Source organism: Exophiala viscosa (genome assembly GCF_022695815.1).
Source record: "Exophiala viscosa unplaced genomic scaffold EDD37scaffold_2, whole genome shotgun sequence".
Taxonomy (NCBI): Eukaryota; Fungi; Ascomycota; class Eurotiomycetes; order Chaetothyriales; family Herpotrichiellaceae; genus Exophiala; species Exophiala viscosa.
Window position 1 is genome coordinate 487,895 of NW_026944354.1, and position 25,509 is coordinate 513,403.

The window sequence follows — 25,509 nt, forward strand, 5'->3', positions numbered from 1 at the left end:
CGACGACGCGACTTGAGTGTTCTTCCTGCTCGGAACTATCCTTACATGCATCGCCGCAGAAGAATGGGAAGACTGGCCCTTCGAGTTGTTGCGGTGTGTTCGTCTTGTTCAAGGTCAGGTGGCCAGGCGCGTGAGTTATTAACTTAGCATTTCCACCAGGACTCGATCAATGATGATCCTGCAGGGAATCAAGGGTCGGCGCCGGCCCGTGGAACATGCGATCCGATTGCTCTATTCCGCAAATCTGTCCATTTGCATGCAGGCTGGTCGTCTCTTGACTGCATCCGTTCTTTGTCGCTTACATACCTGGATTCCTCCGAGCCGACAGTCAAAGTGTGCTCAGCATCGGTGAGACATGCAGATATCTGCGCAGAGAATGCGGCCAACATCCCACAGATGCACTATGCAGTCATGGCCGGACTCGACGAGAAATCATTGCATTGTCAAATGCCAGCACATCCCAAACAGTGCCATACAGTTTTGCAACACATTCCAGTTCATAGTTGTGACGCCGGCATACGCTTCATGGTCAAGTGGTACTATGAAACTTAGTACTTTGAGGCTTTCAATTTGAGTTGCCCTTTCGATGGGTGACAGGCGCTAAATGTTGTCGTACGAGAATGAGGAGGCAGGAAACGTCAAAATGAACCCTGGTCTGCGTCTTGCCACAAATACGAGCCGTGGCTTGCAGAGGTCGCAGGTTTGTCTGCCCATCGACAGATCCTCTCACTCTCCTTACAAGGGCATGTCGATCTCTCGAACGCGAATGATACTCACGGGTTAGGCATTATGTCAAATTACGGCATCATGACTCTTCGGATTTGTCTTATGAGGTGGCAATACCAATCCAATACCGCGTGGAATATGCGCATAAGCGGATTATCCCTTGCGGATGACGGGGTCATGTCTCGTACTTGAAAGGGAGGCCACGGCAGTGACCACTGATCGTTGATTGACGCCAGAAGACAAAATAATTTCGACTCCCCTTTTTCGTGCTACGCGGGCACGAGGCCCCCAAGCGGGCTGGTACGGATAGAGCCGACCCTTCCTTTCGCTCTCGCTTGTCTGTTCGTTGATTTCTCCCATGCATTGTTCAGGCATCAACGAATTTTTACTTGCATCCATTGGCCAACGAGCCGTATCCCATGCCGCACTGCGTGGTTATTCAGTGCTTCTGCTTGCCTACAGACCGACGATGGACCAGGTATTCCTGCACCGGTAGTGGGCAGCTAGAAACAGGGGTCTGCTGGTGGCCTGGGGCTGACAGACCTGCGCGCATAGTAATCCCAATCATCTCTTTTTCTTCATTCTCAGTGCGGACGAACCGAGCCGGTATCAAAGTGGTGACGAAGGCTGCAAGATTACGCTGCACCTTTTGACCGGTTGACCAGGATTGTGGGCGACGTCTAGCAGTACATCATTACCGGTCGCAAGGGATTTCTGCTGCATTTTCTGCCCGATGCGAAGGCCAGGAATGCTGTTGCATGAGACAATAGACGAACCGACAACTGCTCGGACGTTGGCGGCTATTGATGAAAAATCATGTCATTGGCCTCTCTACGGTCGCCACGGTATGCAACCAAACGGCACAGCTACCTTGCCTCAAGGTCAAGTGACATGGTGCCTAAGCACTATGTCTTCCCAGGCGGTGAGGTTCGGAGGGAAGAAGTTTCATTTGTCTTTCCTTGCGCGCCTTCAATGCTTGGAATATTACCTGGATGAATGCTCACCGCTTTCTGAGCCCCAGTAAGCGATTTGCACCTTCGGGATGTGCCTGGCTTCCTACCGGGCTTTACAATATTTTGCACCAGCAGTTCCACTGGCAGAAGGTAAACCAGTCGTTCAAGGCCAATCCTCTTTTCCTCGCGATACTGCATGAGAGATGCATCAAAGTGTATCTGGGGTTTGTACTCCCATCGTGGCTCAGGCGGGGTCGGTCTGTCATTCAGGGCAGCCAACCCCGCGTAGAATTGAACCGGACAAGGATGTCTTTGAGGGGAGTATGCGCTTGGCACCCGCCCATCAAACGTCAAATGGTGACATTTCCCTTGCGAATGCCTCTTTCTGGCTGACCGATGTGTTTACTCGAAGTACACCTAATCTCACACATGCAGGGATTACTGGTACAATCCCGGCAAACGTGAAGTCATGATTTTCGGGTGGCTCTTCAAGGGTGATCTGCCGACTACGAGGTACCGGTTTCTTCCACCGGCAAGAATGGTGATAACGTGCGTTGACTTGCATCAGAAGAAGCCGTTGATGCGCACAGACGGCAATGGGATCGACGGCTACTAGACGATATCTGACAAGATCTCCGCTACTATGAAGCATAGTAGTATGAGTATAACCTTGTCGAAGACGGACTGGCCAAGCCGGATATAGTCTTCACCGGGTGAACCAAGTCGATGGCACCGCCTAGTGAGCCTATCATTCCCAGCTTGGGCCACCTTGGACGCGGCACGACGGGCACGGAATCTCGATCACATGGAGTCAGTGCGTCGCGCGCCCTTGGGCATTTGAGTTTTCTGGAGCCAGCGGGCGCCGGGCCACGCATGCATGCAGAGGTTTGGGGGCTCAAAAACTCGCCTAGTGGGATAGTGCATGCATGTCGATGGCGCCCTTATGGCGGGCGGACGGACTCTCGTCTTGCATGCTGCACGTTTTGCGCGCCGCTCCTTTCCCTTGTTCTTGACTTCGAACTAAAAACATGCTCTCCCCCAGTCCGCCGTCATTAGGCACATTGTTTCCCTACCCAAAGAAAGCCTAACCACCATCAAAAGAAGTATTCTTCTGCTGTTGGCAGCTGGGTGGTGGTAATCCACGGAGACCAGAGCTTCACATTGGTCAATGATGAATATGATATAAACCTGATATGCACGTAAATCGTGTCCGCAGACATCCGAACTTTGTCCAACATATCGTCGAATTAATTGATAAGTGGTCCGTCTCAAATTCAAAAAGCCGACCTCAGTGACTCTTGGGACGTAGATCCTGCGAGGGAATCCGCACCCTATTTCTTGAGGCATCAAAAATTTGTTCTTCCATTTCGAGCTCTTCTCCTGCCCGTTCTGGGTTTCTGACAGCCCGTCAACCGGCACTGTATGCTTCATTAGATGGCGCTTGCTTTCTGAGTAACTTGGTGCGATCTGCGAAGCCTCACTTTACCAACGACACCCCGCCCCACAATTCAGACTTCATCGTCAGTACACCACCGCAGGCAGCTCTACTCGGCACCTGAGACCGCCCGTTGCCATCAAAGCCGACACTCGATGAGCCACAAGCAAAAGGAAGAGCAAGAAAAAGAGTTCATGCGAACCAATAGATGCCCTAAAATCGGCCAGAAAATCACATTGCAACCGCACAAGCAAACACCCCTCACTATCCTTACCCAGGTAAAGCGACCAATTAATTGAGCGGCAGAACCACCTGAACATCCCACTTCGCCCTCCTTTCGCGCACGGATAACGAACCAGGATCCAAAAGAGGCACGAACCTAGCGGTTGCCATTCAGACGGGTCGGTGGAGAACACGGGAATGCATCTGGCACGTTTGACAGGGAGCCATTCAGCACTCTCAGCACCCTTCTAGGTTGCTAGTTACACTCCCGGGTACTGGAAGAGCAGAACAGGAAAAAGAGAGACAGTCAGTCCGCTGCTTCCCACAATTACTATTCCCATCTCACCGAAGCACAGGTCGCATCATCACATCATCGCCATCACATCTTGATCCTCTCAGCCCACCAGAGACTGGCATTTGTCCTCACTCGGCTTCCACCAGCAAATAATCCTGCAAGTCACTTACCCGCAGAAAGGACCCTGGCACCCTGTCCGATCAACCCATAATATTGCCTGCATCTGCATCTGCGACCGAGCCTCCGCCCTTGCGCTCGCCTTCTGCCGAAGTTGTGGATCTTAGTTCTTTACCACTGACGACTTCTCGTTGCAAGCCCTTTCGCGCACCGACTTTATTATTCGCCTCGATACGACTACCATTATTCCTTGGTTCCATCTGTGGAACCTTTCTTCTTCAACGTGCTCTCCAATCACATTACGAGTTGGCTGCCTTATGTCCAACATCGGATGAACAATCCCAGAACGATCAGTGCCATCAACCGCAATAGTCTAGCTGTCGCAACCAGAAGGAAAACGCCTGTCAACCTTCTGCCAACACACGCCTGTCAATACGGAGACAGCAGACATCATCTTTGACAAATATCGATATTGCCTATCTGACATCCACGGGTGATCCGGATTTCGAAACATCAGAGAAAACACAGGTCCAGAAAGAGCTGAAACACAAATACTAGATCTCAAGTGAGATGCCACCCATGCTGACCGCCAGCCGGGGTTGACAAGTGACACACACCCACAACTCAGGTCTCGGAGGGGAAGCGCTCTCCGTTTTCTATCACCTTGGTACCCTGCATTTTCCGGTACCTACCTATCCCGTACCTTGTACCAAGTTAAGAACATCAGTCGACCTGGGACGGTCCCTTCCTTTCGATCCCAATAAATGATACTCGCACCCTGAAGCAAGGGTCACACAAGTCATCGTCTAGTGGACCCGTTGGTGGATGCACATCAACCGATGGCACCCGTTGCTTCTCCGTTGGGTCTCTTTCGAAAATTTTAGGGTCACGGAGACGCCAGACGCCTTTTTGGAACACACGGCGAACGCAAAAAGAAGACGCTACAGTTTTGGTTGTGCCAGTGCGGCCATTAGTTCAAGTACGAAGCACAGACCTGGGGTCGTGACGACAGGCATACCACCCTGGCCTTAACGATCCTTTGGAGGGAGTTACACCCGTGGCACCCGCTGCCTGCCCTGCTGATAAACGTCCCCCCTGCTTAAGACGCTTACTTACTTACCCTATTCTACGGAGTACACTACCCTCCCTCCCTTGGCCCTCGTCCCGACTCGTTGGGGCTCAGACTTCACACTATTAGGCTTTCCAGAAGAACAACCGACCGACAGGCGTGCTTTTCGCCAGCAGCCTAGTGCCGGCCTAGCGTCCCTCTGTCAAAATCCCCCTCCCTGGATTGTGCCTGAAGCGACGCACTGGCCTATAAGCCGCTTCGCAGCCCTCGCCACGCCGACTTCCAAGCAGTTAACAAGCACACTCTCTCCACCACCGTCTTCTGGTCACCACTCCAATCATTCCTCTTCAACCACTTCTTCCTCCCATAATCGTCATCCTTCAGCTTGTCACTTCTTCACCGTCCTGTCCACTCTTACCTCGACTCTCACCTTCTCACGCCTTCACCCACGCACACACACCTCTCTCTCGCCTTTACGGCTCTCTCCACCAGAAAACCTCTTCTAAATTCCGCCCTCCCGCGCCGCGAACACCTGATCCCTCCTCTCGGCCTCTCACGGAGGCCATTCGCCCCTCAGAGCAGATAATATCTGCCGCCTGTCACTTCTCACACCCTTGCAGGACTTCACCCTCTATTGTGTCTTTCTTGCGGTGCAGTGCGTGCGACTGCGCAGTTCATATCATCGACCTTGAGCTGGTTCTGAGGTCGATATTCCTTCCAGAACCCTCCTTGCCGACGCTCTGAGAGCAGACTCTTTCGGCTGTGTCTCCTTTGTACCACCCACGCCTCGACGGTCGTTTCGTTGCCCGTTTTCGCTAGCCTCGGTTGCTTCCTGGACTCGTGTTACCCTTCTCTAAGACTTGTATCACCCACCACCATCTCTGGACATGGCGCAAATGGCCGACCCAAGAGACGCTCAACGGCCGCAATACCCTCCGCCGGATGATCCCAACCAGGCTGGCTACTATTCAACACAATCTCCTCAGAGACCTGGAGCAAGAGATGATCGCAGTCCATACCCTCCTCCACCAGAGTCCGCCCGTCAAGGCCAGTACCCAGACCCTAGAGCAGCGCATCCGTATCCTCCTCCGCAGACGTGGCCGCCTCAACACGGTGGCTACCCTCCTCACCATTATCCGGTAAGTTGTTGTCCGTGTTGTAGGTCATAGCCAAAACTGACATTCGAGAAGGATCCTCAACACCCTGGATATGCTTATCCTCCCAGGCCTGATATGGCTCAGCCGCCTCAACCCATGCAGCCTGATGCGTACCGCCTTCCACCACCATATCCTCCTCACGGGTATTATCCTCCTCCGCAGCATTATGCTCCTCCCCCTCCTCCTGCTGCAGCTCCCCGACAGCGGACGGCCATAGCTTGCAAATATTGCCGTAAGAGAAAGGTGAGACAAGGAATCTCGAAACAAAGTGGTGCTGAAACTAACACGAACATTAGATCCGCTGCTCTGGGTATGACAGTTCACCGGATGGCCGATGTCAAAACTGTGTCCGGTTCAACCAGCAATGTCTCTTCCATCCGGTCTCATCGCAAGCTGCCTTCGTACCGGCTAATGCCGTCTATGGACCTGGCGCCGCCCGCGCTCCCGTGGCGGGCGGCGGTGATAATCGTTCCAACGGCCATTATCCTCGTGAGGGAGAACAACCAATGCTCTATGGTGCTCACGGCCAACCTCTCGGGCCTGCTGGACCTCACGGTCAACCTCAGTACAACTACCCGCCACCGCCGGCTTCCCACGGATACCCTCCGCAATATCCCTACCCGGGTCCGAACATGGCTCCCTACCCTCCTCCGGCTGGATCACCGTATGAAGCACAGGGGCAGGCTCAACCCGCCCAGCATGATGATCGTGTCAGTCTAAAGCGCCCCCCTCCTGATGATGACCCGCACAACGAGAACACTCATGCTTCTCAGTCTCCCCATCCCAACGCGCGTCCTCGACACAGCACTTATGACTCGCGCGCCAATAGCAGTGGTAGCTACGAGTATGCTGATCCCGTCAGCGGTGCTCCCACTTCTCCTGCGACATCGACCATGAGCTACCAATCTCACCCTCCTCAACAACAATCTCGATTTCCCAACGGCACCCAGTCTCAAAAGGGTACAACTTCCCCTTCGCAAGGCTTGACGCCGCAATCGGGGCAAAGTTTCAACTCTCCCCATCAAGGCGCAAACCATGATGACGGACGTACTCCACCACCCAACCAAGCCAACGGCGGAAGCTCATTGTTGCCAAATGGTCGTAGCGGTATGAGTGTCCACGACATGCTAGGTAATCCGTCGGGCGCCCCAGAGCAGCGAGGCAGGAGTGACAACGAAATGCTGAGCAAGCTTGACGGCAAGAAAAAGGAGCACGCTTTGTGATCTCTCTCCTGGCTTACAACCACTTCACCCACCAACCCTGGCGCGAGTACTGTGTAGCCTGAGAAGCTGGCACTCTCGGCGCTGTACTCACCCCTTTTCGATACAATTTCGAATTCGTTTCCTTTATTCAAAAAGATACACAACCCGGGGCAACCCAATATTTCTTTTCTTCCACAAAACGGTCTTTACTGGCGGTCGTCAGCGAATTGTTTGGGAGGCTAAAATTCAATCGATACCCACAGGGTGGCTGTTTGATCGACTCTATCTCTCTTGCGCAATCACTTGCGACAATGTTCATGGTGGTTTAGGCTATCAGAGCCTCATTCCTTCACAGGGAGCCATCGAATGAAATGTAAATTGGGCGGCTATTTGTTTGTGCGTTGAAATGTTTTTGTGTACCATGGGAGGCTTTAGTCACGGTCCTTTAAGGCCCTTTTTCCTGCGAGAGTTACACCAGTCTCGCATGCTTTTCGTGTATTGATATTTGCACCGCTTCTTCGGTCTCTGGGCGGAGGTGTGTTGTCGGTGTTCTGCTCTCTCATGGCTTGGACAAAAAGGTCATTTCTCGCGACGGCAATGAAAGCGAGACTGGCCAGGAGAGAACCAGATGAGGCGATACATCACCCGCTGAGAGCATACAAGGGAGTCTGGACAGATTTGGAGGAGTTAATGGCAAAGAACGGTGGACACGATGCAACACATGATATGGGGAACCCGTGGGACAGGTTGTCTGGAAACCCACTTCGACCTGTCTGCAACATCACCTTGGATGACTGCATTGATGGTAGACGAGGAAATGAAAGACGAAGGGACAATCGCGGGTCAGTTGGGCTGTTTAATAGTTGAATGTTTTATGATTTTCACACTTTCAATCGCGAAGGAGATGGTTTCATGGCGTTTTGACAATGTTGCCATTCTGGAGAACTGATTCGTCGAGTGCTGCCAATGCACTATGCCTTGCATTGCCTTCCCATCTCAAGATGATCCAATCGTGAACCACGTCCGATCGAATGCGAATACCATGGTAGATGGCCATAGCCAATGAGGCCACTATGATCAGATCTCGGACAGCCCAATGAAACAGATCTTTCGTACTATGAGCACTTATGCAGTAAATCTCATGTAGCCATGCTTCCTAGCCCTTGAGGTGCCTTTCAGAGTAGATTTCATGTATGTTAAGCATGCCACACTTGAAGAGGGCCACCAACGGGAAGCACAGCGGCACATTGGCTTCTAAGCTTACGGCTGAGATGATCACGCGTGGTGTACCATTTCAACACTAACGCATGCCGAGCGGGTGGTCGCAGCCGTGGTCGCAGCACAAGATCCCCGTCAGAAAGCGAGAGGGGAGCTACTGTAGCCTAAGACTAGACGGCCTTGATGGGTGCTTAGGGAACGTTACTTTTTGGGCTCCATACCTGTACATGTACAATGTACACCATCATGTACCTACCTAAGTTAGACTCCGTTCTGCGCTTCCGCTTGTTGAAATGTACCGCATTCGGCAGCGTGATGCAAGTCGGCCCAACTGTACCGGCTGAGGTTTCCTGCTTTCTGCCCAGCGGTCCAAGGCTGAGATCGGCCGTTTGCCGCTTTAGCCCCAGTGCCCCTATTTCATTACACTACAATTTGACTACTGGTACTGCACAGGAAGTTAATAAGGTACTAGCACGGCTGGACGGCCGTCAGCAGGTTCACAAGTGTACTTTCGCGTCGTATGGAACGGAGTGGGCTGCGATTGAGGAGCGTATTTCCTTGAAAGCTCGACTAAAACACTATGCTACTCTTTGCTTCACTGGGTAGAGGAGCCGAGCTCAACTCATTCCCAGGGGCCATCTGTCTCGCAGACGCCATGCAATGCAACGCCATGCTATGCTATGTTGAATTTCAGCTCAAGCCCTCATAACAATCCAATCGAGGTTTTCTCATCATCATCGGCATCGTGATCTCTTCGTTTCGTCATCCCGCCATGGAAGAGCTCAACAATGTCCATGTCTGTTGCATGTCCGACTTGCAATATCATTCCATTCCGTGTTCAATGCCATCGCTTTTTCAATCCAATGCCATCCGTTCATGAGCGAACCAGTAAACCAAGACGCCGATGTGTGACCAATGCACTCGATAACCAAGTTTCTCGACGACAGGAGTGGGTGGTAAGAACGATCAGTACTCGCGGGGCTGCATGCCGACAGTGTTGTCATGAACGCCGCCTTCCTCATGAATGGTCTCACTGACGCTGAGGGTCGAACGGGACTGAGTGCGAGTGTGACCTTGACGGGCAGGACGAGGAGTGTCGACATAACCACCTCTACCGACAGCAGAAGTACCAGTACGACCTGGAGTCATCATCATCGCAGGAGGTGGACCCATAGCCATACCAATACCCATGCCTGAAGTAAGCGGAGTGCCTACAGCAGAGCGCGCAGGTGAGGTGTTTCGGTTGGGCGACGAGTAAGGTGAGCCGCTGCCCACAGCACCGAAAGTGATGTTGGTACCCATGCCGAAGTTGCGAATGTGGCCTGGACTAGGACGACCGGCCGAAGGCATGAGGACTGGAGCATCCGAGTAGCGACGTGGAGTGGCCGGGTAGCTGTATGATGCCGCATTTCCTTGACGGTATGGACTACCAGTAGCACCTCCCATGACACCTTGATCCATGAGAGAGTTGCGACGCACAGTGGTTGGTGATCCGGTGTTTGTGGCATGGAAAGACAGTGGGGTTCCATCGAGGCTGGTGATGTTGACGGCACGACGCTCAACGTGAGCAGGAACCTGGAATACAGGCGCTGGACCGAGAGTGCTTGGACCAGCGACATTGGTTTGACGAGCCGTGCTGATTCGTGGTGGACTGATTGCGCCGTTGCCTATTCCAGAGCCGAAGAAGGCAGTGTCGACGTTGGCCGAATCATCGGTGACAGCTGTGGTCTGGTTCCAGACCTGTGGAGGCACGAGATTGGCGGTCGAGACTCCACTAGGTTGGAAGTTGGCCGACTCGGGATTGAGATGATCACTGCCACTGGATTTGGGACCAACACGTCCAGTAGAACCGAGATCGAGGCCCATCATGCCTGATGCAAGACCGCCATCGGTGCCAGAATCATCGACCATGACATAGTTTCCGGACGAATATCGATCGACTTGTCCAAGAAGAGCAGCGCCTTCTTCTCTCTTGATGTCCGCGAGGACTTTGCGATATGCAGCGAGGCGTTCTTCATCAGTGTATTGGTGAGCTTCCAAAGCCGGACCAATGGCATTCTGGTCGTTGTCGGAAAAGATGCCAGTGTCGCTGAACCCATCGTCATTCTGTTCGGCTCCGCCAACGACCATGTTGTGTCCTGCAGTTGCAAAGGTATCATGTTCAGGAGAGATGCCAGGGATACCGAGTTGGCGCATGTAGACTGACCAGCCTTTTCGCATCACGGCCTTCATCACCTTAGACTCCATACGGGCGAAGATCTTGCGAGAAAGCTCAGCACCGAGGTCGGTGTAAGTGAAGTAGACAAAGCCGTTATCGTCTCTGATAACCTCCAGGTATGGACGAATACCAATGAAGTTGAGACCTTCGCCGTGGAAAGCCATCATTCCCAGGTTAAGGACTTCAAACCACATGGCAATATCCTGGTCCGAGAGCATGGTGTTATCAGTGGAGAGAGTCTGGAATGGCCAGTTGCGAGCATGGCGACTGACTTGCATACCAGGACCAACTCGACGAGATGCTTCGGTGATGGTAGCCTTCTGACGCTCCGAGAACCCAGTGCAGTTCATGCCAGCAAACAGGAAGTCCATGAGCAATTTGTTGTCGAGACCAACTTCACGAGGGATTGGACTTCCCGGATCCACTTTGACAATGAGGATTTCCAATTGACGCATGTAGGTTTTGAACAGGAGATCTCGCTGAGCCAAGGTATACAGGTCTGGGGTGTACCAAGGGAACTGCAGATTGTCAGAACATTTGCACGTTTGAAAATAGAGGATCTTCTCACCTTGTACAAAGTGCTGATTGTACTCTCGAAGGTACGCTGGAAACTGCGCATGGCGAAAGGAGACTGTACATAAATCGGTTAGCTTTTTGCAAGTTTGACCGAGTAGGAGACTTACACGCTGCGGATATTCAGCATGGCGAATCACGCCGTTCATCTCTTCGGCAGTGAAGAAGCCCTTGAAACCACTGGTGTAGATATCATTTGTCTGCACGACGGTTGGGATGCCGAATTTCTCGCGATTCCAGAGAACACAGCGAGCTCGAGGGAAGAGATCGGCCATCAACTCAGCTTGATCGCTAAGCTCAACCGTGACATGACGTTGTCCGAGTTTTGGATGTCTCATGCAAGCAGGACCGAAACCGTGCTCCCAAGCTTGCGCAGCAACCTCAGTGCTTGCAGTTTCAATGTAAGCATCCATGGTCTTGCCCGTAGATCGTTCCATGATGATGTGAATCGGGAATCCCTCTTCGTGTGCCTTGATCAGGTCCGCGGAATGAAGATGCTTGCAGATGAACTGGTGAACTTCTGCCAGAGTAAGTCCGTAGGGGATCTGGACAAGATCGATAGTTAGCAGTCATCTCTTGAGCAGTGGCACAAAAGTAACAACGGTCTTTGTATGCATTGAGGGCAGCGAAGTGTTTTTGTGGAAGTTTGTGGTCCTTGGTGGTGGGTTTGCAGCCGATCTCAACCGAAAAGTGTATAGATCCGCTGCAATGACCCAGCAGATCTAGCAATTTTCGGCCACAAAGGGCGCCACAGCAGTTGTTTGAACGATGAAGACAAGTTGGTATGATAATAAGAGCTGATGACTTACATTCTTGATTCTGATGACACCATTTGCTCGAGGAACAAACAATTTGGCTCGATCGAGGAAGGGAGGATCCGAGCTTGGATCGAAGGGGACAGCAGAATCCATCGCCGCTACAGATTGGTGAACACGAAAGACTGGAAACTGTTGACTGGAGGTAGTGTTGAAGGGAGGTAAAGAGTTGCTTGGTGTTCGATGCGCCCAAGTAGTGGGATAAGATATTGGTATTGCGGTTGTGAATCTGCGTTGTGGGGGAATGTATAAACCGGATGGTTGTGCGCCGTAAGTAACGTGAGGATGAGGTGGAAAACCAAATTGGTTAGTGCCGTGAACACGGTCATCGTGCGCGACATCCACCTCGCTTTGGTGACGACTGTAAAATCGGTGCTCCGGATTGTCCTGCGATCTCTCAACAATCGCGGGTCCTGGCTGTGACATTTCGGGCGACACGAAGGGGTCTTCTTGCTCGACGGCGCCACCAATGACCGACGAGGATGAAGTCGAGGCTTGATCAAAGTCCATCTTGACGGGAAGAGCTGAGCTGTTGGAAATGAGAAGAAGGGCCTGGGAAGTTGAGTAGTAAGAAGAGAAGGAGGAATGAAGAAGAGAGAACTGAAAAGAGAAGCATCATGCAAAGTATAATGATGTATCCATTGTATGGTCGTCCATGCAGTTGATCGTGAGGTGAACTGGACGGGATGTCGTATAGAAAGACCCAATGGTTAGTTGCTTCTGTAGTACCGCGACTTTCCGCGGTGGCTTCGAAGCTGGTGACGGACCACAATTGCACGAGAACATCGACACCCCGAAACCAAGCCTCACACTGGACTTCGACAGTTTTCACATCAGCACAATACATGAGACACATTCACCGGTTGATAACTGTAGCAGGTTTACCGATGCGGTCCGGCATTATGGCTGGTTATTGCGATCGGTCGGAAAGGGCGTTGTAGTGGCTAACAACCAGTGAAGCCGCCCGACATTTGTAGACAGCAGCCCGATAGAGCCTGTTGTCGACAGTAACACCTACCATGCACCACGGCTTTAGTGTCCAAGAAGCTCCCAATGCATGGCCTGTGGGAGGCCAGCAGATGCACGGTGGGTCAGTGTTATCTGCACCGGCATATGGGAAAAGGAGTCGCAGCCAACGCCAAAAGACGAAATGGACGAACAAGGAAGGAATTGATTGGGCACAGTACTGGTGTCCATGTTCATGATTCTGAAGCTTTGTTAATGTGCTTCAATGCTTTTCAATTGTTGCAGATGCTGTTCACAGCATTCTGGCTCTTTCAGGTCGTCAACCGAGGTCACATGACTCAGGGGCCACGACCCGCAAGTTTACAGCCTTGCATGTTCTGATGGAATATGTAGGACGTGCCGGACATGCCAGTAACATGTAAGACGACTGGCCAATGTTCCAGGATGCGCTGCTTTGCCATTCGGGCATTGTTCTTCTGTTGATTCGTAAGACCGTTCTAGTCGAACTGTCCATGGTAAGCAAGCATTATACCACGACGGCCATCACACTTACGGGAGTCAAGAAAGACTCGGCAACAAAACGAGCTCTCGCGTTCAACTGCATCAAAGCGTCAATCAATGGATCTTCCTGGAGTTGTTCATGACATACAAAGAGCTTCATCTCGGAGATCTCTTTATCAACTTCCTCCATGAATTGAATGATAAAGTCCACCAACTTGTGCTTCAACATTTCTTCGGTATGCGTGTTGGTGATCAAGAAAGATATATCATAGCCCTGTCTTTCTCAGTCTATGCGAATCGAGGGGAGCCTCGCTTTGCCTACCTTGACCGCCTTCCGTCTCAATATGAAGAAGGACTCGGCACGCTGGGTTAGAAAACGAGTAAACTTGTGAACGAGGATGTTTTCGATTTCGTCTGCCTGCTTTATGCGTATGCTGACACGCACACTGTTGACGGACGGCTCTATGAAGACCTTTTCGTTCTCATTTCGTGCAATGGTCAGCGGATTTAACAGGACTTCGGGAGAGCTCGCGGCTTCTATCTCAGGCACATTGTGTCTTTCGGCGGCCTGTGAGGCAAAGTTGGAGAGGGAGAGCGCTGCAGTAAGTGATGATCGGACGCATTGGAGGTATGGACGCAACGATTGTGACTGAGCAGCGTGTTAGCGGGTACAGACTCTCAATGGCATGGAAGGGCAGGCAGACCATTTTCAATGCGCTCCGAGGAAAACAGAGGTCGATCTACCGCCACATGGGAGCAGATTGTTGTTGACAATCAGGCTGTTGACAACCCGACTTTGCTTTGTCTCTGGCAGGTCAAAGGTTCTGTCGCGTTGAGGTTTAGCGAGGTGAGTTGTGGACTGTTGTGAAGACTGCTGCGCGTGGAGGGGGAAGAGCCGCAACCACCTGCCTGTCATATTCTGGCCGTGAATCGTGACCGCAGGTCGCGGCGGGTGACTGTCTTGGCAGCGATTCGTCGCCTCTGACGTGCCTGATCGCCTAAACTGCCCTCGAGTCTCGCCGCATTTGTTATTTCTAAACATTTCTCTACACTTCATCCACAACGCAGACTTCTCCCTTTCTCTGTATCCTCTTCGCGCGTGGTAGACAGGATGGCGACCATACCAAGTAAGTGTCCTAATAATTTACCGTGTGCACAGTTTGCTGACAATGCCTAGTTATCATCAAGCATCAGGGCAAGAAGTACAATGTTGACCTTGACCCTTCCGCCAATGGCGAGATGCTCAAACTCCAACTCTACTCCCTCACTGGCGTCGAACCCGACCGTCAGTCCGTCCTCATCAAGGGCGGCAAGCTAAAAGATGACACCGAGCTATCCAAGCTCAACGCAAAATCTGGCCAGCTCTTTACCATGCTCGGCACTGCTTCCTCGGAAGGCAGTGCGCTGGTGGCGCCAGTCGAAAAGCCGAAGTTCCTCGAAGACATGACAGCAGCCGAGGCGGCCGCACAAGAAGGCGCTACACCGGCTGGGTTGCAAAACCTAGGCAACACTTGCTACCTCAACTCCACCTTACAGGTATTGCGAAGCATACCGGAGATGCAAGAAGAGTTGCAGACCTACAAGCCGGAGTCAAGCTCCTCCAACACTCTCCAAAGCCTGACTCAGCTCGGACTTGCTGGACTCTCGTCGAATGATCTGACTGCCGGACTGCGCGACCTGTATAAACAAATGTCTGAGACCCAAGAGGGTTACAATCCTACGTTTTTCCTGCAAACTCTGCGACACGTGTACCCTCAGTTTGCACAGATGGCCAAGAGTGGCCATGGCTATGCGCAGCAAGATGCGGAAGAAGTTTGGTCGCAGATTTTGCAACAGGTCCGACAGAAGCTCAAAGTCAAGGGCGGCAATGATCAGGCAGACATCGCATTCATTGATCGGTACATGGCTGGCAAATTCCACACCTCGCTCGCACCTCCTGCAGAAGTGACTGAGAGTGAACCCGTCGTGGAGTCTGACGAGACATTCCTGAAGCTGGATTGCCATATAGGAAATACGACTCAACATCTGCGAGATGGAATCCTTGCCGGTTTGTCGGAAGAAATCGAGAAGAACTCGCCTACCTTGGATCGTGACGCCATTTACACCAAGACTTCTCGTGTTTCTCGACTTCCAAAGTACTTGACAGTGCACTTTGTAAGATTCTTCTGGAAGAAGGATGTACAGAAGAAAGCGAAAATCTTGAAGAAGGTCACTTTCCCCGAGGAACTCGACGTGGTCGAATTCTGTACGGATGACCTGAGAGACCGGTTGATCCCTGTGCGAGACAAGGTACGAGAGATCCGCAAGGATGAACAGGACGTCGAGAGAGCTCGCAAGCGACAAAAGTTGCGCCACAAACAAGAACAGGACCGCAAGGATGAGGAGCTGAAAGCACAAGAGCAAGCTCCGATTGCCAAATTGCGAGACCAGAAGGAGAAGAAAGATTCGAAAGGCAAGGAGCCCGAAGGAGGAGACATGGATGTTTACAAAACCGATGCCGAATATGAAGCTGAGCGTGCAGCATCCATCAAACAGGCGAAGAAGGAGCTTTACACTCTCATTGACTCAGAACTTGCAGCCGATGAAGGTGCGAACAAGTCGGGACTCTATGAGCTCAGAGGTGTCATCACCCATCAAGGTGCAAGTGCTGACAGCGGTCACTACACCAGCTTCGTCAAAAAGCAGGGCAAGCTTGTGGATGATCCGAAGGCGCCTGGTGGCAAGCGCAAAGAGGAAGACGGCAAATGGTGGTGGTTCAATGATGACAAGGTCAGCGAGGTTGATTCGGAGAGGATCATGACTCTAGCGGGCGGTGGCGAAAGTCCTTCGGCGCTCATTCTGCTTTACCGAGCCATCGAATTGCCTTCCAAAGACGAAATTCAGGGGTAAATGTTGGGGCGGCTGTGGTTCTTTGCGGCAATGAGGACGATGCAGCGAATTTTCTTGAAGCATCATAAGCGTTGCATAGCGAATGAAAAGCGTCCATAGACTAGACGGGTGGCTGTATGAGTTACGTCTAAGAACCAAAATGCGCACGTCTTGCTGATGTGGCTCAAGGTCACCACCAAATTAAAGAGTCATGTTCATGAGTATGCTGGAACGTCCAGCAATGAGGTTACTCATAGTTCCGGAATGAGTCAAAATCACGTGATCAGGAATTTCTCTTGGCACTGACACCCACAACTGCGCTTTCCCTCTACCCATAGAATTCTCCCTTGAAGCGACTCGTTTATCCATCAACGTCGACCCATCGCACATTACGCCTAGGCAGTCAAAGCAACCTTCGAATCCGACAATAAAACCAACTCGCAATCATGGGTAAAGTTCACGGATCTCTTGCCCGTGCCGGCAAGGTCAAGAGCCAGACTCCCAAGGTCAGTAGCAGCCCTAGACCGCCACAGCTTTAATCATCGCCCGCGGTCGAAATCTACCACACGAATCAAGACTGATGCAGTTATCGCAGGTCGAACCCCAAGAGAAGAAGAAGACCCCCAAGGGACGCGCGAAGAAGAGAATCACATACACCCGACGATTCGTTAACGTAACGATGACTGGTGGCAAGAGGAAGGTATGGATGACAAGCTCGCATCAAAACATGACAATCCATACAGATTGATGCTCACAACTGATCCAGATGAACCCGAACCCAACTACATAAGCCTTCTCACGACCAGGATGGGAGGAGAGATTGGGACGATATTCAAGTGTGCAGTTCACCACTTTCCAATGCAGACGTGAGAAGGAGGCTGGGCAGCTCAGATGGAAGATTCGTATTGTTCATCACATCGAAATGCATTTCACATGGTGATCCGGGAATAAGTTCTCTAGAGCATGGCAATTGTACATGGCTTGAAGATGGGATCTATTATGATGATCGGAGATGGCGTTTTTGGTTGCTACCTCGAGAACTACAAAAATGCACGTCCTACTTTTCCCTCTTCTTTTCTCATCTTGACGAAGCATGTCTGGATGCTACCTTTGATCGCCGCCATACGAGATAGTCGTGGCGATGGATCTGCTTGCTTGATCAATTGTCGTCCCTTTGGCCCCCATGATATCTGCACATCCTTCCGTTGTGGGACCATCGGCGATGTTTTGTCCAAGAAAATGACAGAGTTACCGCCGACGTATAGAGCCCATTGCGAGATGCCGATGATACCGGTGAAGCCCACCTGTGATCAAGGAAGAGCCTCATGTTCTAAAACTGTGGGTTTTGTGGTGCGCGGAATCTGCGGCATTGTATTGGATGGATCGAAAAGAAAGTCTGGCCTGACTCCAAGACTAAACCTCCCTTGTCGAACTACAACCACTATCACTACTACGTTCATGGTCGGAAGAAAAGAGTCAAGCAATGCATCGGTGGGTTCGTGCTCCCAGCAGAGACATATAATGGTCTCTCCTCGTCTTGTTTTATCTCACTCTCAATATCTCTCCCTGCTTATGACTCTCATAAAGTGAACTCAAGTTTTGTATCTGCTAAAACCAGCCTGCCATGGCCGAAGGAAATATCGACACTGCATTCAAGGCAGCCATCGACGCCGGCAAGATCCATGGCGCAATTCTCTCTGCCACCGATGCCGAGGGTCGCTTCGTCTACGAGAAGACTTTGGGCGAGCGTACTCTGCTGTCAGGGGAAAAGAAACCCCACCAGCCCGACGACGTGCTGTTCCTCGCTTCTGCCACCAAGCTACTCGCCACTATTGCTGCGCTACAATGCGTCGACGATGGCCTGCTGTCTCTGACAGGCGACCTGTCGTCCGTAGCTCCCGAGCTAGCCGCGAAGCAGGTCATCACCGGATTCTCCGAGGATGGCGAGACACCGCTGCTCGAGCCACAAGCACGCCCTATCACCCTCGAAATGCTGCTCACGCACAGCTCGGGTCTCGTTTACCATTTTATGAACCCGCTCATCGCCCGTTGGCGCGAGAAATTCGCTCTAAGTGCTCAAACCCTTGAGGAAGACGGCAAGCTACGAGTGGAAGAGACATTCACCTATCCACTCGCTTTCCAACCTGGTGCCGGCTGGATGTACGGCCCAGGGCTTGACTGGGCCGGCCGGATAGTAGAACGCGTAACGGGCAAGACGCTCGGCGACCGTATGCATGAGCGCATCTTCAGCCCTCTCGGCATCACAGACGCACAGTTTTATCCAGTGACGCGTGAGGACCTGCGGGATCGCCTGGTCGATTTGAACCCTGAAGACCCCGACGCTACTGGGCGTGCTGTGCTAGGAGGTGGAGGTGAGATGAATCTGCGTACCAAAGGCGACTTCGGTGGCCATGGGCTATTCATGACTGGCCCAGACTACGTCAAAGTCCTGCGCTCGATCTTGGCCAATGATGGCAAGATTCTTAAGCCGACGACGGTGAACGACATGTTCCAGCAGCATCTCGGCCCGGAAGCCTCCACGGCTCATCAGGCAGCGTTGGCCAGCCCCTTTGGCGTCTTCTTCCGCGTCGGCGTTGCGCCTGGCTCGAAGGCAGGCTACGCACTAGGAGGCCTACTCACTCTAGAAGACGTTGACGGCTGGTACGGCGAGCGTACCCTCACATGGGGCGGTGGACTGACATTCGCCTGGTTCATAGACCGCAAGAACGACCTATGTGGCGTCGGTGCCATCCAAGCTTCTTTGCCGGTTGATGGAGAGACTATCGATGCTCTCAAACAAACCTTCCGTCACGACATCTACCTCCAGCGGGCAGCGTGGCAGAAGCAGCATGCGTAGTGATGAGATTGGAAGAAGAGTCAGCAACTCGAAGCACGCCATCGTCTTCACATTATAGCGTCGATAGTAATTTCAAGGACCATCCTCCGCACTTTCACGTCTTCTATGAGCTGCAAAGTGTGGTAAATTAAGATCTGTAGTTGTGGAAAGTAACTTAGGTGATACTGGTAAAACTCCGGTGCTTACCTAAGTACCCCAGGGTAATCGAAACTTGGACCGCGCAGCCTTACCCAAATGTTTTCCAGTTCCAAACACAAGCTTCCCGACCTACAAACTCTCGGTTTCCTCACGAGCGTCAATTGACGACAGCCCGAACAATGCAGGCGTTCCGGCCTGCGCTGTGGCGTCAAGCTCGTCAATCTCGCCGAGCTACGAGGTTTGCGCCGCAATTTCGACGGCCGCAACACAACCAGTATGGCCCTCACAAAGAATACTTCCAAACTCCGGGCCAGATGCCTGCACCGGACACCACACCCTACACAGCACCGTACATTCCACCAGTAGTCAAGACGCCTACACCTACCGGTCCGTCACTCTTTTCGCGCTTCTACCGATCGATATTCTGGGCCACTCTTTTTTCGACGTTGGGCCTGATCGCAGGCACGGCTCTGATCAGCTGGGAGTACATTCAGCCGCCTTTCGAGCCTGGATCGGAAGAAGAGCAAGATCTGTTTGAGGAGATATTGGACACACTGGAAGATCACCCTCTTGTGCTGTCGCTACGGCATGACAACTGGATCGAGGACAATTTCTACGCTGGGCGGGTCAACGGCGCACTGGGAGGGCAGCATCTCGTTGGGGAGAAGCTCACAGGGCCCCGAGGGATCACAATGAAGGCCTTCAGACACCCTTCGCAGCCGATCACCATGATGGTGTTCTTTCTGGGTTTCGGCATTGAAGGATGGCCTGATGTGGTACGGCAAACAATACTGCTGCCCTCATGTCCGCTTGCTGATGTGCTTTTAGATCCACGGCGGAGTGATTACGACCCTTCTGAAGGAGAGTGTCTACCAGCACCTGGAAAACCACCACCGGGATCTGGGGACAATTACCGCGGAGATTGTCGATGTGACTTTTAAAAAGCCAATGCGCCCAGGGGACATCTATTCCATCCTCGTTCCCCACGCGGACGTGAGCGATATTCCGAACGATGAAGACCCAGAGGCAAAAATGGTTCACGTAACGCCTATAATTCTGCACATCGATCAGCCCGTGAGGATCGAGTTGACAGACGTACCTTCTGGACTTCCGCAGCCTCCAACGCCAGGGGAGGTGCTCCACACCACTGGGGGGCAGCCTATCTTTGGCGAGACCCAGCAGGCGGCTATGCCAAACCTGCATGCAGGTGCCGAGGTCTTCGTTATGATGCGTCCTAATGTGGCCGACGCCGCCCGTGGCCAGGATGATGTTGACTGAGGTCACAAAGGCGAAATGGGTGCATGCAACGTTCTGGGAGGCGAATACCTATCAGACCAAGGTCAAGGAGTCTATTGACTATCAAGTCGAAAGATGTGTACGGTCGCGAAGCATGATTGCTGCTTTGGTAAGCACTCCCCTCAGAAGTCTGTGGCATCGGTCGGTTACAATAACTGACAACACCGTTCACAACCTTAGGTCGCTAGACAGACAACGGGTGGAATATCTCGCATCGGAATGGTTTTGACCGAGAACCGAACGGTTGGTCGGACCCGAAGTCGCGCGGCTTTGGTCATGAGGATATCCCATGTGCATCGTAGCGAACAATGCACAAATCACGGCCAAGGGAGCGGTCCGGCAGGTTGAAGCCACATTTCTGCAAGTGAATGCGAGCAGACATGGTTGTCACCTCGTATCGAAGGCAGGCTTACCATTAACCTTGGGCCAGTGGACGCCAAGACGTCGACTTGCATGAAAAGTACCGAGGCTCTGGTGAGGTGTGGCCGATCTGGTGTTCGAGATTTTCGACAAAGGCTGTTTTAGGTGTCGTGGCTGCATCTTCCTCTCGACAGGGGCTCGGAAGTCTGTCTACATTTGGAAATTATCCCTGGCTGTCAAGTCTCCTAGTGGTGGAATATGTGAAGGGAACTGCAAGGGCGGAATACTGTGCGCACAGAGGGCGGGCGGCTCTTTGGCGGACGCGGGCGGTTTGGATTCGTGATCTCATTGCGACAGAGCCGACGAACTTGGATGACGCGCCTGCTGTGAGTGAGGACTATGAGATTCACTCAGAGGTCGTCCTGTCAAAGCTAGGGTCCTTTGCAATGATCCCGCGGAGTCTCTACAGAGAAGACGATGCTTGATAGTGCTTCCAACAAGGAATGGGAGTTTATTACAGTCGCGTACATTGGTGGACCAGTGTTTGCTGCTTCCTGCAGGATCCAACTGATCCAGCATGCATTACTTGGTGTTGAGCGTCAAGGAGTCATTCCTTGACTCGATGCAGACATGCCTCGGTATGTTGCCGGCTATCAAGTCGATGTGTGGCTCAAGCATTTGAGGGGCGCAAACACTGACCTCTGGAGATGCGGAGAAGTGGATAAAGATTTACTTGTAACACAAATACAATCGAGGTTCCACAGCCCAAGATTTGCCTCTTGTCAATAATTCCAGCCCCTGGATAAGAACCAGATTTGGTGTCCCAGAAAGCATATGAGATGCATCAGTGCCTCGTGGTTCGCTTGTGGCCGATCGATGATGCTTGAAATTGGGTTATGTCTCGTGTATTCCCTGTTCGGTCGCCGCAAACTCCAGATTCAAGCCAAAGAGTGATTGAACCCCAGACCCCGCAAGCTTTTGCCGGATCTGCCCTAGTGACTGTAGGTCGCACCGGCCAGCCCAATGCTATTGCTGGCCAGGCTCGCCAGGTCTACCTGGTGCTTGGAAGGCTTGGTGTTTCTTAGTGCTGGCGCTTGGACACGCTTGGGCATCATGATAACAGTGTCACTTGTCATGCCTGCCGACTCGAATTGAAGGATGCTACCCGGTTCATCATTTTAAGTTGTATGATACCGTTGAGACCCCGGAATATTGGTCCTGTTCGGCACGAATTGATCGTAAAAGAATGTGCAAGATGATGGCGAGAGACACATTTGTGAGTGAGTGAAAGGGAAGATGATAGATCGAACCAGTCTGTAAAGAGCAAGAAACCCGATTATATCAGCATGCGCCCATGTAGTCACCGAGTAGGAAAGATAGTCGTCGCCAAAGAAAACTACGAATTTAGTTGCAGGAAGTCAAACGTCGCTTAAGCTTCAAGCGGCTGGAATCATTACCTACAATTGTTCCCAATCCATCACTTACCGTAGTCCATACCTAGGTACATCATGGACCAACACTTTTCACATGTGCGGTGGCATGTTATGCCCTGCGACTTCAATTCTCTTCGCTTCACCTCGTTCAATCCTTGACTCAATCTGCATGTATTTACTGCATCAACACCTGAAGCGTGTCCATGTCCATCTCTTTTCTCTTGTCCGCAATCTCATCAAAACGTGGCAAACCCATCGAAACCAGAACCAGCAGTAACCGCATTGTCACTCGCTGCGTCCTTGCGTCCCACCTCCATCCATGCCACTCTCTCCCACAATTCATGCGCAAGCGGCTTTTGTTCCCTCCACAGTTCAATAATGGTCCCCACCTTGCAACCTCTTGTTCCTCTAGTCTCGACCTGCTTTATCGCCCCTCCCCCTCCCCCGGTCAATCAATCCACTGGACGCCATGACCAGCCATCAGAATTCCCCCCATGCACTGCTTTTCTGCATCGAGTCTCGCCCCCGGTGTCCCCTTCTTCCAATAACTCAGTGCCCCATTTTTCAGAAAGGATCACTTCTCGACATATGCTTCGGTGCAAGTCCCGGCAGAAGCATTGAAAGAGACGATGTTTTTCTGATTCGATCACCCTGACCATCTTCTTCCCCGTGGAGTACATCAGTCCACTTCTTCCCCAGTCCGATCTTCTTTCTCTTCCTTTACGTTCTTAAACTGCCCTCCAGTCACTCCCATTCTCTCCACGGTTGTCCTCACCGTGTGATACTTCTCCCTCCTATACAACCTCTCGACTGTTGCCCACCATGAACGCACACGACATGACCACGGTCCACACGACCACGGAACACTCGACCACAGCTCACCCGACCACAGTTCATCCGACCACACACCATCCCGAGACCAGTTCCAGCGACGGCGCTTCGTTGCCGGTCGTCGATAAGGCGGACCCTTCGAACCATATCGAACAGGTCCACACCAATGAGAGGGTTCCGGGCCATCCAGGATATTACGAGAAAGATGGTCTGCGGACCTATGGCGACGATGAGGACCACGACCATGAACCTCCTGTAAGCGACTTTCCCAAAGACTCCAAACCCACGAATACTAATCTTTGCTTCTCATAGATGACCTCGAAAAGAATTTGCGCCTTAGTTGCCCAAGCCTTCCTGTGGACTGGCTCCCAAATTCCGGTGTACATCCTTGGCGGCATCCCACCATATATCTACAGTGATATCGGTGGTGTTACCAGTTGGATTTGGTTCGTCCTGGCATATCTCCTGGCTCTTGCTGCCATTTGCCCATTCGTTGGCTCCATCTCCGATCTCGTCGGCAGGAGATATGTTGCACTCGGTGGTTCAGGCTTGCTTGTCATTGCCATGATCATCTGCGGAACAGCACACAAGATGAACATTTTTATCAGTAAGTAACTCATCTGCCCATCTGTTGTTGAATGCCGCTGATCCCATTTAGTGGGCATGGCTTTCTCAGGAGTGGGTGCCGGTATTTGCGAGTTGACTTCACTGGCTGTCACTGCCGAGCTGGCTCCGACCCGAAAACGAGGCAAATATGTGGCCATCCTCGTCTTCACCATCATCCCTTTCTGCCCATCCGTCCTGTGGGGTCAGCTGATCGCCTACCATGCCGGCTGGAGATGGTGCACCCTCTTTTGCGGACTCTGGGCTGCTATTGGTTTCTTCGGCACCTTGTTCTTCTACTTCCCACCACCTCGACCCAACTCACGTGGCTTGACTAAGAAGGAAGTCATTGGCGAGATCGACTTCGTTGGCGGTGGCCTCTCCATCATTGGCATGATCCTGTTCTTGGCCGGCTTGCAATGGGGTGGCTACCAGTACCCGTGGGGCTCCGCGCATGTGCTGGCTCCCCTTATCATCGGATTGTTGTTCCTCTTCGTCCTTTTCCCCATCTGGGAAATCAAGTTCGCCAAATTCCCCATGTTCCCATCTCGAATGAAGCAAGAAGCCCGGATCCTCACCTTGACATTGATCATCACCGCCATTTCAGGCGCCAACTTCTTCTCCATCATCATGTTCTGGCCGACTCAAGCTTTCAACGTCTATGGCCACGACCCAATCGGAGTCGGCATTCGAGGTATCCCCGTTGGTTTCAGCATCCTGGCAGGTGCCTGCATTGTTCTGTGGCTCCTGTCTGTCTTCCGAGGACATAACCGTGAGCTGATGATCTTTTCGTCGATACTAATGACCGCCGGCTGTGGCGCGCTTGCAAGCGCAACAAGATTTAACCTCCACACCTTGTGGGGTCTTTTGATCCTCGCTGGTTTGGGTATCGGTGGCATCGTTGTCCCTGCGTCCATCATCACCACGATCATCTGTCCCGACGACATTATTGCAACCGTCGCCGCCCTCACCTTGTCAATCCGGGTCATTGGTGGCTGCATCGGTTACACCGTCTACTACAATGTCTTCCTCAACAAGTTCGTCCCCAATGTCACCAAGTATGTTGGAGGAGTGATGGAGTTGGAATTGGGTATCACCAACATTACCTACATCACCGACGCCATTGAGCTCACCGGAGCCAGTCTGCTTGACGGCATCAAGCTGATTCCTGGTATCGCTGGCAACGACACCGCATACGAGATGGTGGTGCTTGCTGGTCAAGTTGCATATGCTGAGAGTTACAAGTATGTGTATCTGACCAGCATTGCTTTTGGCTCAATTGCCATCATTGCCAGCATTTTCCTGGGCAATATCAACAAGTATATGGATGACCATGTCGCTGTGGTCATGCATTAAGCTGGAGGCTTTCCGACTCGTGATGGTTTTGGTCCTCTTGATCGATCTTCGAGGTCGTCGACTTAGGATACTGTCGGCCAGTTGTATTGGATCCGAGCTATGAAGAGGAGTATGTTTGCGACATGTTGCTCTGAGATCGAGGGAATATACCGTATATATGAAAACAATGAAATGTTACATATCAATGATGCTGTCTCATCTACGCAACCGGAGTTACATGGTGAGTCCTTGCTGTCTTTTTGGTGGGAAATCTTCGCGTGACGTGTAAGAGATATAACATGATTTCGCTCTAAGTCGTAG

At 52.0% G+C, this 25,509-nt stretch overlaps 8 protein-coding genes across 8 annotated transcripts; 6 read left to right on the plus strand and 2 right to left on the minus strand.

The window, feature by feature from the left end:
* Positions 1–5,704: 5,704 nt before the first annotated feature.
* EDD37DRAFT_646414 (uncharacterized protein) lies at positions 5,705–7,197 on the plus strand (the record flags this gene model as incomplete). The annotated part of the gene is made up of 3 exons (XM_062817730.1): positions 5,705–5,956; positions 6,008–6,217; positions 6,271–7,197. 3 exons carry the CDS (start codon positions 5,705–5,707, stop codon positions 7,195–7,197), a joined length of 1,389 nt encoding a protein of 462 aa, XP_062672598.1.
* Positions 7,198–8,929: 1,732 nt separating this feature from the next.
* On the minus strand, positions 8,930–12,608 carry EDD37DRAFT_225943 (uncharacterized protein). The gene is made up of 4 exons (XM_062810477.1): positions 11,995–12,608; positions 11,296–11,730; positions 11,181–11,243; positions 8,930–11,130 (listed from the first exon to the last, which is right to left on the minus strand). The coding sequence occupies exons 1-4, from the start codon at positions 12,508–12,510 to the stop codon at positions 9,361–9,363; spliced, it is 2,784 nt and encodes a 927-aa protein (XP_062672599.1). The 5' UTR covers positions 12,511–12,608; the 3' UTR covers positions 8,930–9,360.
* A 617-nt stretch (positions 12,609–13,225) lies between these two features.
* EDD37DRAFT_225941 (actin-like protein 2/3 complex subunit 4) lies at positions 13,226–14,385 on the minus strand. The gene is made up of 4 exons (XM_062810476.1): positions 14,172–14,385; positions 13,790–14,116; positions 13,616–13,741; positions 13,226–13,564 (listed from the first exon to the last, which is right to left on the minus strand). Exons 1-4 carry the CDS (start codon positions 14,172–14,174, stop codon positions 13,493–13,495), a joined length of 528 nt encoding a protein of 175 aa, XP_062672600.1. The 5' UTR covers positions 14,175–14,385; the 3' UTR covers positions 13,226–13,492.
* Positions 14,386–14,481: 96 nt separating this feature from the next.
* On the plus strand, positions 14,482–16,673 carry EDD37DRAFT_620392 (ubiquitin thiolesterase). The gene is made up of 2 exons (XM_062815917.1): positions 14,482–14,594; positions 14,645–16,673. Exons 1-2 carry the CDS (start codon positions 14,579–14,581, stop codon positions 16,354–16,356), a joined length of 1,728 nt encoding a protein of 575 aa, XP_062672601.1. The 5' UTR covers positions 14,482–14,578; the 3' UTR covers positions 16,357–16,673.
* Positions 16,674–17,122, plus strand: EDD37DRAFT_620394 (ribosomal protein S30-domain-containing protein). Its single transcript, XM_062815918.1, has 2 exons — positions 16,674–16,841; positions 16,931–17,122. The coding sequence occupies exons 1-2, from the start codon at positions 16,782–16,784 to the stop codon at positions 17,081–17,083; spliced, it is 213 nt and encodes a 70-aa protein (XP_062672602.1). The 5' UTR covers positions 16,674–16,781; the 3' UTR covers positions 17,084–17,122.
* A 522-nt stretch (positions 17,123–17,644) lies between these two features.
* Positions 17,645–19,303, plus strand: EDD37DRAFT_226063 (beta-lactamase). The gene is made up of 2 exons (XM_062810478.1): positions 17,645–17,830; positions 17,933–19,303. Exon 2 carries the CDS (start codon positions 17,960–17,962, stop codon positions 19,190–19,192), a length of 1,233 nt encoding a protein of 410 aa, XP_062672603.1. The 5' UTR covers positions 17,645–17,830; positions 17,933–17,959; the 3' UTR covers positions 19,193–19,303.
* A 55-nt stretch (positions 19,304–19,358) lies between these two features.
* On the plus strand, positions 19,359–20,762 carry EDD37DRAFT_226086 (uncharacterized protein). The gene is made up of 2 exons (XM_062810479.1): positions 19,359–20,106; positions 20,159–20,762. The coding sequence occupies exons 1-2, from the start codon at positions 19,510–19,512 to the stop codon at positions 20,606–20,608; spliced, it is 1,047 nt and encodes a 348-aa protein (XP_062672604.1). The 5' UTR covers positions 19,359–19,509; the 3' UTR covers positions 20,609–20,762.
* A 2,494-nt stretch (positions 20,763–23,256) lies between these two features.
* EDD37DRAFT_560102 (fungal trichothecene efflux pump) lies at positions 23,257–25,209 on the plus strand (the record flags this gene model as incomplete). Its single annotated transcript, XM_062813831.1, has 3 exons — positions 23,257–23,505; positions 23,563–23,857; positions 23,909–25,209. The coding sequence occupies 3 exons, from the start codon at positions 23,257–23,259 to the stop codon at positions 25,207–25,209; spliced, it is 1,845 nt and encodes a 614-aa protein (XP_062672605.1).
* Between the last annotated feature and the right edge of the window lie 300 nt (positions 25,210–25,509).